Source organism: Nomascus leucogenys, chromosome 17 (assembly GCF_006542625.1).
Source record: "Nomascus leucogenys isolate Asia chromosome 17, Asia_NLE_v1, whole genome shotgun sequence".
In the NCBI taxonomy this organism is placed as follows: domain Eukaryota; kingdom Metazoa; phylum Chordata; class Mammalia; order Primates; family Hylobatidae; genus Nomascus; species Nomascus leucogenys.
The window spans coordinates 91442884-91457108 of record NC_044397.1 but is presented as its reverse complement, the minus strand read 5'-3'; the positions used below and the strand labels follow the sequence as shown (position 1 = coordinate 91457108).

General features: G+C 60.8%; 1 protein-coding gene across 3 annotated transcripts in view; it reads right to left on the bottom strand.

The window, feature by feature from the left end:
• Positions 1–141: 141 nt before the first annotated feature.
• Positions 142–14225, bottom strand: part of SH3GL1 (SH3 domain containing GRB2 like 1, endophilin A2) — a 40189-nt gene continuing 26105 nt past the window's right edge. For all 3 annotated transcript variants that reach the window (XM_030796779.1, XM_030796780.1, XM_030796781.1), the window contains 9 exons: positions 6189–6257; positions 5764–5836; positions 4747–4890; positions 3337–3470; positions 2964–3122; positions 2617–2720; positions 1851–1975; positions 1557–1613; positions 142–1047 (listed from right to left, as the gene is read on the bottom strand). In XM_030796779.1, coding sequence (XP_030652639.1) covers positions 851–1047; positions 1557–1613; positions 1851–1975; positions 2617–2720; positions 2964–3122; positions 3337–3470; positions 4747–4890; positions 5764–5836; positions 6189–6257 — 1062 coding nt within the window. In that variant the 3' untranslated portion in view covers positions 142–850. The remainder of the gene's footprint in view (positions 1048–1556; positions 1614–1850; positions 1976–2616; positions 2721–2963; positions 3123–3336; positions 3471–4746; positions 4891–5763; positions 5837–6188; positions 6258–14225) is intronic.

The following is a 14225-nucleotide window of genomic DNA, read 5'->3' as shown; positions in this document are numbered from 1 at the left end:
TCCGCCTCCCGGGTTCACGCCATTCTCCTGCCTCAGCCTCCCGAGTAGCTGGGACTACACGCGCCCGCCACCACGCCCGGCTAATTTTTTGTATTTTTAGTAGAGACAGGGTTTCACTGTGTTAACCAAGATGGTCTCAATCTCCTGACCTCGTGATCCACCTGCCTCAGCCTCCCAAAGTGCTGGGATTACAGGCGTGAGCCACCGCGCCCGGCAAGAGACCATGTTCTCTGTCCTTGGGCAGATCCCAGCTGGCCTCTGTCCCCGAGCTGCAAGCTGACAGCAGGCCGGGGAGGCAGTGAGGCCCTCTGCCCTGGCCTTGGGGAGAAGGAGTGCATGTGTGAGGCGGGGGTGCATTAGGCCAAGGCCCATCGCCAGCACCAGGCTGGGAGGGGATTTAAAACCAGGGTCCTATCTCTGAGCCACCCCACGGGGACGCTCGATCCCATCCTGTTAAGGCTGCGGGACTCGAGGGTAGGCAGTGGGCCGGGCCCCCGTGGGGTCAGGACGGAGGTGGGGGCTGCCCCAGAGGAACATTAGTGTTTCTAAGAGCACCTTAGTGTTGCCCCGCCTCGGCCAGCTGGGCGCGGAGGCTGGCGCCATGGAGTGGGGAAGGGAGCCGTCACCATTGGGGGTCAGCGCTAGTGTAAACAGGCATCCCCACCCACCCAGATAGGCCCCTCCACCCAAGCGTGGGGCCCTGCTCAGGGAGTACCTCAAGGGCCGGGGCCCAGGTGGTGTCAGCAGGCTCGGACACAGCCCTGGCAGCAGGGGCTCCGTGGAATGCAGGAGACCCAGCAGGGGGTGCCGGCCAGTGTGGACGGAGGGGCGGGGCAGGGGCACTGGCGAGTCACTGCGGCAGGGGCACAAGCACCTCCACGTAGCTGAGCGGGAAGAAGCCCGACTGGCCGTCCAGCATGCCCTCGTACCAGTTCTCGTCGATCTGGTTGGTTAGCGTGATGACATCGCCCTCACGGAAGCCCAGCTCCCCGTCGTTCTCGGGCTCGAAGTCGTACAGCGCCTTGCAGCTCGGCTGGTCCAGGGGCGCTGGGGGCGGGAGCAGGCTGTGGGGCTGGGGCTGCTACGCCTCACCCTGCCCAGTCTGGGGTCTCAGACCTGCCGTGACCTGGAGCATGTAGGTGGGCATGGGCCTCCCCTCTGCCCTGCCTCTTCCACTTCTGGGGTCCGGCCTCTACTGCCACCCAGGAGGGAGGATGAGAGAAGCTTGGTAAGTGGTCACCAAAGCTACTCCTGGGAGGTGCTGGGGACACCCAGTGCTGCTGTGGTGACAAGGAATGACCAGATGCCCTCAGCCCTTGTAGCCACCACATAACCTAGAGCTGGGCTAGTGCCCTTGGCAATCCCTCATTCACACTGTGAGGCTGAGACCCAGAGGGGTGGTGTCTTGCAGGCTGTGGGGCCTGTGCCCCCCACTGCTGCCCGAGCCTGGCTCCTCCCTGCTTGAGATGGGCAGAGAACAGGGGAGGAGGAGAAACACCCTCCCTGAATGGCCAAGAAGGCAGCACTGAGGTCGAGGCGGGCCTGGGAACACTCACGCATGCTTCGGCTAGGGGTCCGGATGGGCTTGTCGGAAGATCGGAAAGACGACGAAGCTAAACACAAGCAAAACGAGGAGGCTGTGGGCTCAAAACGGTCGGGCAGGGCCCCTTCTGCAGAAGGCTGGGGCCAGCCCTTCCCGTCTGCCTTGGTGGTCCAGATGGAGCAGGGCTGAAAGCTGCACCCAGGAGTCTGGTGCTCAGAGACCCAGGACAGGGCCAGGACAGGGCCAGCCCTTGGCCACTCCCACCTGCTGGCATTTGCCTCCGCAAGAGGGCTCCATGCCCCATTACCTGCGATCTTGGGGGCTGTCGTGCAGGGGAAACCCCCATTGGACTGCTCAGGCTCTCCGAGGTCAAAGGGCTCCCGGGGCTTGGGCTTATACTCCCGCTTAGGGCGTGAGGAAGCTTCCCGCATCCTGTGAAGGGAGAGGTGTGAGTGGCCTGAGCCCATGAGTGTCATGGCCGAGGCAGCCCCACTCTCATATTTATGCTGCTGCCTAATGACCTGGCCTGGGACTGCAGGAAGAGGCCGTCAGTGGAGTTGTGACACATGGACCCTGGGACACAGCTAGACCGGGATGTCTACCCAGAGGGCCTTGAGCCTGGACCCCCACCTTGGAGGCATCTCAGAGACTGCCAAGCAGCTGGGGCCTGCCACAGCCTCTACCTACAACACCCCCAGTTGCATTCCCCTGCCTCCTGCCCCCATTCCCCACCACAACTGGTGCCCGACACACGCCTAGGCCCCTGAAGCAGGTCTGGCCTCTGCATTCAGGGAGGGGAGCCTGGGTGTTCCTGTGGCAGCAGACAAGTGCAGCCAGGGAGGGAGTCTCCAGGGCCTGCATCTGGGGCAGGGCTTGGTGTTGACTCAGAGTTCTCAGAGCCCCAGCTCCTCTGATCTCGCGGCCCCCCAGGCCATTCCACTCAGTCCCCAGGAAGAATCCAGGATGCTGCTCTGCCATGTGCTCACCCCAGAGCGAGGTGTGCTGCCCGCTTCCGCCGGCAGAGGGCGCATGGCAGCCCAGGCTCTGTGGAGAGACCAAGGCCCTGGGCTCACCTGCGCTTGAGCTTCTCAGCCAGCTCATCCAGGATCTGCACGGCCTGCCTGTGGTAGTCCAGCTGTGCGTCCACCAGGGCCGAGAGCTGACTCACCTGCTCGATCTGTGGGGACAGTAGGGCTCAGGGGCTCCTGCCAGCGCCACTGTCCTGTGCCTTCCCTGACTCCTGAGGTGAAGCCACAGGAGGCAAGGGGGCTGAGAGGGGACAGGACTGGGGCCCGTACCCTCAACCTCCCCTGCTGCAGCAGCCAGGTCGCTGCCGACTGTCCTCCAGCTCCCTTGAGGCACCAACGCGGCCTCCCAAGGGCATGGGGCTTGTCAGGATGTGACACCCCCAGCTACTCACATCGGTCTCCAGGAGGTTGTGCATGCTGGTTTCTGCCACCTCCTTGGACTCCTCAAACTTCTCCAGTGCCTGGCGTAGCTCCTCATCGGGGATCTTGCCCTGCCGCTTCTTCTTGTAGTCAAAGTCCAGGCGGCGGCCCTCCAGTTTCTTCAGGTGGTGCTGGAGACAGTGGGGGACATGGGTCACACCAGTAGTGGCCAGAGGGCCGCCCCATGCATGGCCTTGACCCACTGTCCCTGCACCACGGGGGATCCCGCCTGCTTGAGTGAGACCCAGAGGGCAGTGCTGAGGCTGGAGGTGAGCGTGGCAAGAATGGGGCTGCCCCATCTCGCAGGGGGAAGGGACAGGCCCCAGGCTGGCACAGGCGCAGCACCTGGATCTCCTTCAGGTCTTTCTCGCATAGGTTCTGGAGGGGGTCAATGAAGTTCTGCTTGACCTCTATGTCCAGGGAGTCTTTCACCTCTGCCAGGCGCTTCATGGACTCGCCGGCATCCAGCAATGCGTCGCCTGTGGAGAAGTGGTGGGGAAAGCCATCATACCGGGCCTGGGACCACTGGACGAAGACACTCCTCAGCCTTTGTTTTTGAAACAGTTTCACGGGCTGGAACACAGTGGCGCTGTCCCAGCTCACTGCAGGCCTCAAACTGGGCTCAAGCCATGCTGGCACCTCAGCCTCGCAAGTAGCTGGGACCACAGGCGTTCACTCACACACCTGGATCCTTTCCAACTTCTTTGAGATGAAGTCTCGCTGTTGCCCAGGCTGGAGTGCAGTGGCATGATCTCAGCTCACTGCAACCTCTGCCTCCCAGGTTTAAGCCATTCTCCTGTCTCAGCCTCCTGAGTAGGTGGGATTACAGGCGCCCGCCACCACATCCAGCTAATTTTTGTATTTTTAGTAGAGACGGAGTTCACCATATAGACCAGACTGGTCTCGAACTCCTGATCCGCCTGCCTCAGCCTCCCAGTGTTGGGATTACAGGCGTGAGCCACCGCACCTGGCTTTTTTTTTTTTTTTCCCCACAATCTCGGCTCACTGCAACCTCCACCTCCTAGGTTCAAGTGATTCTCCTGCCTCAGCCTCCCGAGTAGCTGGGGTTACAGGCATGCACTACCACACCTGACTAATTGTGTGTGTGTGTGTGTGTGTGTGTGTGTGTGTGTGTGTATATATATATATATATATTTTTTTTTTTTTTTTTTTTTTTTTTTTGTAGAAGCGGGGTGGGGTTTCTCCATATTGGTCTTGCTGGTCTCGAATTCCCGACCTCAGGTGATCCACCTGCCTCGGCCTCCTAAAGTGTTGGGATTACAGGCATGAGCCACCACACTCGGCCCCATCCCAACTTCTAAGAGCCCCCTACACTCCAGGCCCAGGGCCCAGAAATTGGAACTCAGAGCAAAACAAAGGATCCTAAAATCCGAATCGATGCTGGACGTTAAACCAGCCCCCTCCCATGCTCCTAAAAGGGCCCAGGTTTGCCCTTAACAGGCTGAAGGTGGTGGAAGGACAGATGCTGGGGGGTCCAGGCCCCAGGGAAGCAGCTGGCTTGAGCTGGGGAAGGTCTGGAGCTACAGGAAGTGGCTCTATCAGCTGCTGGCCAGTGCTGGATGGGTTGGTCTGTGCAGTCTCCTGCGCCTCTGCAGCTGGAAAGCTGTGGGGGCCACTGTGCGTCCCCGGCACTCAGCACACGCAGGGCCTGGGCCTGGACCTGGACCTGCCCTGCCTGTGTTAAGGCGTGGCCTCCAGGGACAGTGGGCGTGGCTTCCAGAGAGCACCACTCACCAAAGTTGGACTCGCCGCCCAGCTCCTTCCCGTGGCGGATCATGCACTCGCCCAGGAGCCCCTCCGACTGTGGGTAGCCGGGGTTCTTCACCTGGCCCCGGATCTTGGACACCGTGTTGAGCATGGTCAGCTTAGCCCGCGAGGCTGGGATAGGATGGCCAGGTGGGTGTGGGCTGTGAGGCCTGCACTCCTCTGCCCCGGTAGGCTGCAGCCCCCACATCCCCTCCCGGCCCTTGTTTCCTGTGCCTGTGGACAGTCTAGGCCACACAAAGCACAGTGGAATCCCCAGAGGGTCCCTTCCCTGCTCCCCTAGCCTCGAAGGAGCTGGCAGCGGGTGGAGAGGTGACCAAGCTCCTCAGGGGGCAACACCTCCTCCTTCCAAGCGCTGCTTCTCTTGGAACGTGGCTATGACCCCTCATCTGGGGGGTGCCAGGGAGGAGGTGTAGCAGTGATGTGCAGCTGGGGGTGGTTGAGGCCAAGGTTCCCGGGTGGGTGATGAGCCATGTCCCTTCCGCTGCCCGCTCGGGTCTGCTCCTGGCAGGGCCTGAGTGGACACTGCTGGGTGTGCGTCTGCCCCCTGTCCACGGCCTCCTATGGAGCCAGCATTTGGGTTTTCCTTGGGGAAAGGCCCGTCTCTCAGCCAGGGAGACCCAGTCCCAAGCCCCAAAGGTGAAGTCCAGGCCAGGGGCACTGGGGAGGGGCGGCCAATACAAATGGGTCCCACAAGTAAGCTGGGGGAGAGGCTCCCTGCCAGGACTGCTGGCTGGAAGAGGGGTTTAAGGCTGGGATGGCCCTGAGGAACCAGTCAGCATGAGAGTGAAGCCAACAGAGGGGCTGAGCTGCTGGTTGAGGTGGAAAGGCAGCATGCAGCACCAAGGATGGCCTCTGCACCCCGGGATCCAGCTGTGCCTGAAGCCTACCACCCATGAGCCTGGTGGTTCTGTCATCCCCTATGTTCCCTCTGACACAGAGGCCAGAGGGCCTGGGGCAGGCCCTGGCAGTGGCTGGAGCACCCACCTGGGTTGGGCTGCAGGTACTCGATGGTCCTGGCCAGCACTTCTGTCACCGCCTTGCTGGTGACATCCACCTTCTGTGGAAAGAAGCAACATGTAAGACTCCACAGCCACTGGGGGCCCAAGGCACACAAGGCCCCCGCTGCTGCACCACCTCCTGCCCTAAGAGCCCATACCAGGACCCCCCAACCCCCTCTCCATGTCTTCAGCTCAGCCATGTTCCCACGGCTGCCTGCCCAGGGCAGGGGAGAGAGCTGGTGCCCGTCAAGTCCAGCTGATGAGGCCCCCACACCACCCCATCTCTCCATGCCTGCTGGGCCCCATCCCTCCAGACCCAGGTCCATCAAGGTTGGCCGCCTCCACTATGCCTGGCAGAGGTCAGGCCCCGGCAGTGCCACCACCACACAGAGCACGCAGTTTCTTCCTCACCTTCTCCATCTCTTTGAAGTCATCGTCCAGCTTGGTCCCCTCGGCCCCTCCGACCTTCTCACTGACCAGCTGGAGGACAGAAGAGGGCAAACACCGTGAGCCCAGGGGGAGGAGGAGGAAGAGGACAGGAGGCCCTGAGCTGCCTTCCAGCCACATTGCATCCACAGCTGGAGGCAGGAGGCCAAGTGATCAGGACACACACCTCAGGCACTGCCGTGGGCACCCCAGGGCCACACACTGCCTGCGGAGCAGGATGGGCCTGCAGGGGGAGGGTAAGGGTGAGGGTGGCCTGCCCACCTGTGTGTGTCCCGACTGCCACTCACACTGCCACTCACATGCCCACTGGGGACCCTGCCACAGCAGGCCCCATCTCGGCCACGGTGGAGTTCAGAGCCTCAGCCTGAGAACACATGGTTCAGAAGACACTGCTTCCAGAAGCGCCTACACAAACATCCCCACAGATAGCAATGTGGGGATCTGCCCCCATCCTTGAGTATGTGGGGTCTACTTAAAAAAAAAAAAAATCGGCCGGGCGCGGTGGCTCACGCTTGTAATCCCAGCACTTTGGGAGGCCGAGGCGGGCGGATCACGAGGTCAGGAGATCGAGACCACAGTGAAACCCCGTCTCTACTAAAAATACAAAAAAAAAATTAGCCGGGCGTGGTGGCGGGCGCCTGTAGTCCCAGCTACTCGGAGAGGCTGAGGCAGGAGAATGGCGTGAACCCGGGAGGCGGAGCTTGCAGTGAGCCAAGATTGTGCCACTGCACTCCAGCCTGGGCGACAGAGCGAGACTCCGTCTCAAAAAAAAAAAAAAAAAATCCTGGCCAGGCGCGGTGGCTCACGCTTGTAATCCCAGCACTTTGGGAGGCCGAGGCAGGCGGATCACAAGGTCAGGAGATCAAGACCACGGTGAAACTCCGTCTCTACTAAAAATACAAAAAATTAGCTGGGTGTGGTGGCAGGCGCCTGTAGTCCCAGCTACTTGGAGAGGCTGAGGCAGGAGAATGGCATCAACCCAGGAGGCGGAGCTTGCAGTGAGCCGAGATCGCGCCACTGCACTCCAGCCTGGGTGACAGAGTGAGTCTCCGTCTCGAAAAAAAAAAAAAAAATCCTGCCAGCTTGGCTGAGAGAGGCAGCAGGAGCTGACAGTTAACAAGAGGTGTAGGCGGCCGGGCAGGGAGGCCACTCTCTCCTTGCTCTGGTGCCTGTGTCTGCAGGATGGGACAATGGGACAGCACGGCCCTTGCCCCACGTGGACACTGAGTTTCACAAGGCAGTCAACACAGGCCTGGCACACCTCAGTCCTCACGGCTCTCAACTACGGTGAAAGCGATGACAATGACAGGCACTTACAGCGTCTCTTTCCTCGTGTGTGTGGGAAGGCAGAAGCAAGCACTGAATTCCCAAACCACTCCCTCTGACAGCGCCTGGGATGCAAAAAACAGCCCTGAAATGTCCCATGGAACGTGGCAGGAGCCCCTGAACCCCAGCACCGCCGTCTGAGCACAGGCGCTGCTTTCTTCACCCCACGCATCCCATGTGTGCCTGGCGCCAAGGGATGCCGCACAGAGTGAGGAGGGACAGTGTGAGGCCCTTCCCAGCACACAGCGCTTCATGAAGAGCCGAGTGGCTGCTGGACCCTGCCACAAATGGAGGCTCCCAGAGGGAGGCCGCCTGAGGTCACAAGCTTGGCCCTGCCCTCTGGGGGCCAAGTGTCACAGGGTGTGCCATCTCTGAAGTCACCGGCAAATTTAACATCCCGGGTCTGATCACTTGTGGAAGACGTGCACACACAGCCCGGGCAGGAGAGTGAGGTGTTGTGTGCTGTGGGCTGGTGACTGTTGACATGGGCCATGGCCTGCACCCCTGGTGCTCCCCAGGTCTGATTGGTGCTTGCCTGCCCCGAGCTGTCATAAGACGTGGCCAAGGGATGCCATGAGTGTCCGTGTGGTGCCACATTGCGTTGGCTGTGTGGGGCTGGGGGGTGTCCAGCAGGGCAGTCAGGAGTTCAGGACCCAGCCTGGGAGGAAGTGACCCATGAGCAGGAAGTGTGAGGGCAGGAGAAGCTTGAGCCTGGGGCTCTGCCCACGCCAGGCACCCTGGTGTACCCTCTAGCCCATGGCTGGAGGTCACAGCCCAAGGCACCATGAGTGCAAATGCCCCCAACCCCAAGTTCTGCAAAAGGTAGCCTGCCTGGACTACACTGCCGGTCTCGTGTCCTGGCAACCTGCCCAAAAAGACACCAGCCCCTTTCCCAAGGAATTCCCAGCTCGCCTCCAAGGTTTGGCTCCAGAAGCCCCCACACCACGGGACTGTCCTCACCCACGCATCAGGACCCTTTCTGTCCACCTGACTTCGTATGCGGGGTGTGCCGGGCATTCAGTAAGCACAGGACCCACAGGCCTCTGACCCGTCCCTTTCCTGCCTGTGGGTTGGTGGCTCTCAACTCAGCCACACAGCACCTTGGAAGCTTCTTAAAAAATCCCCTCGTCAGCCGGGCACAGTGGCTCACGCCTGTAATCCCAGCACTTTGGGAGGCCGAGGCGGGCAGATCACAAGGTCAGGAGATCGAGACCATCCTGGCTAACACGGTGAAACCCCGTCTCTACTAAAAACACACAAAAAATTAGCTGGGCGTGGTGGTGGGCGCCTGTAGTCCCAGCTGCTCAGGAGGCTGAGGCAAGAGAATGGCGTAAACCCGGGAGGTGGAGCTTGCAGTGAGCCGAGATCCAGCCACTGCACTCCAGCCTGGGCGACAGAGCAAGACTCCGTCTCAAAAAAAAGAAGAAAGAAAAAAAAATCCCTCATCACACCCACCGTGGGAGGGCTGGACTCTGGCACAGGTGAGAGGCAGGAAATGTCCCCTGCAGGGCAGAAGAGTGGGGCTGCCCTCCATTTCTGCTGAAGGCGTTAGGAGGAAGGAGCCCGCCCTCTCTAGGTGTTTTTGGGGTGTTCCACTCTATTTCCTGGGACAGTTTCACTTCTTTTGATTGTGGCGAGAGAGGGTGTGCTCAGAGCCAGCGGCTGCTGGAGAGGGAAATGAGTGGCTGATGTGAGACTGGACTCTGCTGGGAAGCCAAGAGGAGAACTGAAGCCAGCAGGCTGCGAAACCACACCTTCTGGGCCGAGGCCACCCCGGCCCCACGACCTGCCCAGGCAGGACCCAGTGTGCAGGCTGGCAGGAGTGGCTCTGTCAGGACCCTTCCCCAGCCCCCTGCCTCACGTAGGGCAGGAGGAGAGGCCCTACTGGCAAGGACCACATCCTGCCTCTGAGGGGAGGGGCTGCGGACCCGCCATGGCACCAAAGACCCACCTGGTGGCCTCTGGTTCTGGCCCCGGCCCCACCTGCCCATCTCACCTGGGAATCCAGGACCCTGCCTTCCTGAGCCCCAGGACGACTTCCTGAACCCCCACAACCGCCTGACTCCTCGCACCCCTGACACCTGGGAGGCTGTGCCCTAACTACCCGGGTCCCTCTGCTCAGCTCCAGCCAAGTCCCTTGTGATGACTGATGGTCTCCCACGGGCCAGGCACTGGGACACGACCCTGTAAGGCCCCTTCTCTCCAAGGCTTACAGGCTAGAAACCAGCAGAGATGGACACAGGGATGAGCGGCCACAAGGGAAACACGGGAAAAGCAAGGCAGCCGGGCCACGTGCAGCGCCGGCCACAAGCGCGGAAACCAAGTGTGGGCTCCTGCCCGCCAGGGCCCTACTCACTGCCGCCTCCACACCAGCACTGCTGAGCACGGAGGGGACCCAGAGTCTGCGGCAGAGCCGGGTGCCACGGGGAGGCTCACCAGAGAGCGCCTCTGGGCTCGCTGTCAGGAGTGGGTGTTCCTAACCCTGGTGCCATCTGCCAGGCAAGAGCTGCCTGCCGTGGGGCAGCCAGCCCCAATGCCCCTGCATCAGAGACCCTGCCGGTGGGGAGGGAGGACTGAGGCCATGGTCCCAGCAGTCCATTCCTGTCAAGGGAGACTCTGCAGGCTGGTTCTAGCCCTGACTAGTGCAGCGGACTCAGCAGTGGTAATGACAGCTCCGCACTCGAGTCTATCCCATACCCACAAGGTTCGCCTTGTGTTCCCACCCAGCATGGCAGGAAACAGAGGAAAATAATGAGGCCACTCGGTAGCCAGGGACCCAACAGGGCTCAGGTTTGAGACCACCCTCCGCTGACTGAACCTGCATCAGGGTGGCAGGGTGGGTGGGGGACCCCTCCCCACTCTCCCACGGGGCCCCACCAGGATGGGGTCAGAATACCAGCTGTAAACCCCAAGTGACCAGCCGCAGGCCCCACAAGGGCTGCCATCCTGAGCACATCACCAGCGCCTTCTCTCCCCATTCCTGGAACAAACACAGGCTGACCCCAAGAGGGAACAGTCTCCAAGACTGCCCCTGCTTCAGATGCCGGCTGGCCTCCCACAGAGGCTGTGACATGTCCCCGCCTGGAGCAGGGGGAAGTGAGGTTTGGCCAACCCTGCCAGGCAAGGACCAGGGTTGAGAAGTCACTATGGGAGAGGCCCCGGCTCAGTCAGGCCTGGCAGTGGCCTCTGGGAAGGATCCCACTGTTGCCTGCCAGACACTTCCCCAGGGCTTGGCAAGACTGGCTTGTGGTCTTTCAGATCTTTGCCCAGAGATGCCCAGTGGAGACCTGCCCACTCCATGCTCATGCATCCCACCTGCACCCGCCACCTGCATGCCTCATGCATTTTGTGCCTGACCCTGGACTCTGTCACCTGTGAGCCAGGCGCCTGGGAAATGAGCAAGCTGGACACGAAGATGGGGTTTCGCCCCAGAGCATGGGACTCTTGTCCCCCTGGGAGAAGGGGGCTATTCCTTTGAAGCCTGGCATTTATTAGAGTTTAGACCTTTGGCTCTCTTTGGAGGGGAGCAAGGGATGTGACACACAGAAGAACAGAGAATACATGGTGGAAAAATACAGAAATGAACTGTGAAGACGCTGTGGACTGAGAGTCAGGGCAGGGCTGCTGTAGGCAGGAGAATCCCAGGTTTTACCCAGAGGGGTGTGGGCAGCTGCCCTGTGCCCGGCAGGCACAGCTGTGGTGGCCACTTGGCAGGAGCAGGAGGAAAATTCTGAATCCTGCCGAGTGGAGCTGGCTGCTGCTGATGGACGGCCTTGGGATTTAAACATCTCAGCGGGGAAACCTGATCCACACAGCACGGAACACAAATGCCTGTCTCAGGCTTGGTGCCCCAGCAGACACGCTGCTCTGATGAATTAACAGGGTTTTGTTTTTTTTCTCTTTTAAAGAAGAAAGCCAGCATGGGGGAGGGCAAGGGAGGGCTGCTGTGGCCCAGCCTGCAGGGATGCGCCACATTTGCCCGCAGAGGGGTCGGCCCCAGGGTCCTCAGGTCTCACTGGGGGTCATGCTGTGGCGCTCAGTAATTTCTAGGTTCACAGCAGAGGTCACCGGTCCTCCCTCGGCTGGGGAGCGGGTCTCTGGCTGGTGTCTGCCTGCCCGTCAGCATCGGTGGTGCTGCCCACGCTGTGCTACAGAGCCATCTCCGTGTCCCTCCCTGCAGTCCTCCTCAGCGGAATCTGTGAGCGCACAGACCACAGGGGCCTCGCCCAGTGCCAGGCACAGGGCAGAGAAATGGCAGGTGGGCACGGCTGGTCAACCACAGTGAACACCTGTGACAAGGCCTCATCTTATTTTTTTTTTTTTAAAGAGGCAGGGGTCTCACTATGTTGCCCAGGCTGGTCTCGAACTCGGCCTCAAGCAATCCTGCCTCAGCCTCCCAAGTGCTAAAACCACAGGCATGACACAGTGTGCCTGGCCAAAGCCATATATTTACAGGACTAGGGGACAACAGCCCCAGGACAAAGCATGGGTTGGGGAGCTGGGGACCCTAGGAGGGGGTCCAGGCCCAGCCGCGTGCAGGACCAGGGACAGGGTAGGCAGGACACACGGAACAAGAGCCACTATTCACAGTCCCATGTGCCAGCCCCCATGCTAGGCACTCTGTGCCCGGCCCCCAGTGTCACAGAGGAGGAAGCTGAAGGGGACGTGGAGGAGGTGAGTGCTCAGCCCCTCCTCACAGTGGGCGCAGTTCTAACACTGCAGCTGTGTTCAAGGCCTGGTCGGCCACGGAAAGGGGCGAAGCCAGGGTAAGGCCTGCAGAAGCAGCAGAGTCCTGATCAGACCTCTGTGCAGGACAGCTGGAATGCAGGGTCGGGGTGGAGGCTCCAGGGAGGGACGCAAGGATCCCTGCGGCATAGAAAAAGCCCTGACATGGGAAGAAGACAGGAGCAAAGGATGTAGGGATGTATCATATCCGTGTGTCTCTGAACCCCTTTCCAACTGCAACGCCCTTCCCTGCTGGCCCAACACCTGGGAGCCACTGCCCAACACACATGGCCACCTCCTTGAGTCCATCATAGCTTCTTTCCCATGAGTCAAAAAGTCGACGTGCACAGCCTGGAGGCGGCCTGCTGCCCGGCGACACAGGAAGCCACTGGCCTTCGTGTCCCCTTTTCCACGCGTGCTCCCAGGCTCCTGGCTCGCTGATGTGTCTGTCTGTCCTTGCTGGAAACCTTTAGTGGCCCCAGTGGCATGGGGACTCTCCGGACCTGAGGCCCTTGCGTGCTGACTATGAAAGCTCGCCTATATACAGGGGCGGCGCTGGCTGCAGGCAGCTCTGAGCTTTCTTGTGACAGTAAGTGCCTGGCATGGGCGGGGTTGTAGCCCATGGGCTCCTGGTCTGGGAGCCTGCAGGGCATCCCCAGGTGAAAAGCAGGAGTAGTCATTCCTGCACGTGCGCAGGGACGAGGCCGGGAGGTGGAGGGAGAGGAGCAGTGGGAGGGGGCCACAGGAGCACCACATGTGCCAAGTGACCCTCACGGGTGCCAGGTGATCCTCATGGCCCGGCGGCGAGGAATCTGACGGCAGAAACCTACTCCCCAGCCCAAGGGAAGATGGAGGGAGGCTCTGCCTCGGGGCTGACTGGGTCATCACCCACTGTGTGTGATGCACGGAGGGAAGGGTCCTGACAGCCGGGGCTCCCCTCAGCATCCGGGAGTTCTGAGAGCCCTGGATTTGCCACTGTCCTTCGAGCCTCCAGCCTCTCAGTAGAGATCTCCCCTCCTGTCCATCAAGGCTGAATGGTTTTTAAAAAGCAGCTTTTGGGAACAGGGGCGCTGAAGACAATGAATCAGGACAAAGTTTCTGAAATCATTTTCCCACAGAAACCCCAAACCAGACGCTGCCACCATGGCCAGACTGGGCACCCGGGGACAGCCACAGACCCGCCTCTGTGGCAGGTCAGGGGCTCCTCTGGGAACCAAGCTCTGGCAGCAAAAGGACAGTGGCTCTGGAAGCCCCAGGCATCCTCTCAGCCAAAGGGGCAGTCCCTTGGGCCTGGGCTGGCAACCGAGATACCAGCTCTGGACTGGAACCAGAATGGGCTCTGCCTCAGACCAGGCCACAGAGGGCCCCCTGAGAGCCCGGGTTCCTCACGGCCCTCAGGCTGTGGGGACAGGCCTGCCGCAGACTTCCTGGCCAGAGGTGGGGCTGGGTGCCATGGTAGGGAAAGAGAGCCAGACATTGGGGGCCATGGTGAGGCCCAGCCACCGCAGTCTAAATCGCCTCAGGGGTGCGTTTCTGCCAACTGTGGTGCTGGCCATTCATGCCATCTCTCAGGCTGTCTTGGGCCCTGCCCTGCCTGGCTTCTGGCTCTTGGAGCTGGAGAAAGGACTCTCAGGTTGGCAGAGAGTGATAAACGCTTTGCTGTGTGTGCGGCAGCGAGCCGATGCTATTTGAAGTCACAGCCACCGCTCTCTTGCCTGGTACATGAAAATGAGGGGGAAAAAAAAACTTAGGCAAGAGAAATCCTCCAGATGGGCCCTGGGGGCCCCATCCAAGAGTCTGAGGCCGACACATCAGGTGAACTGGAAGCAGGGAGGGAATCAGCCACTGGAAAGAAGTCACGCAGACGAAGTGGTGACGGCCACAGCAGGAAATTGCTCACCGGCGGCCACAACAGAGTGGCAGCTGGGGGCCAAGGGGCAGCTCTGTCAC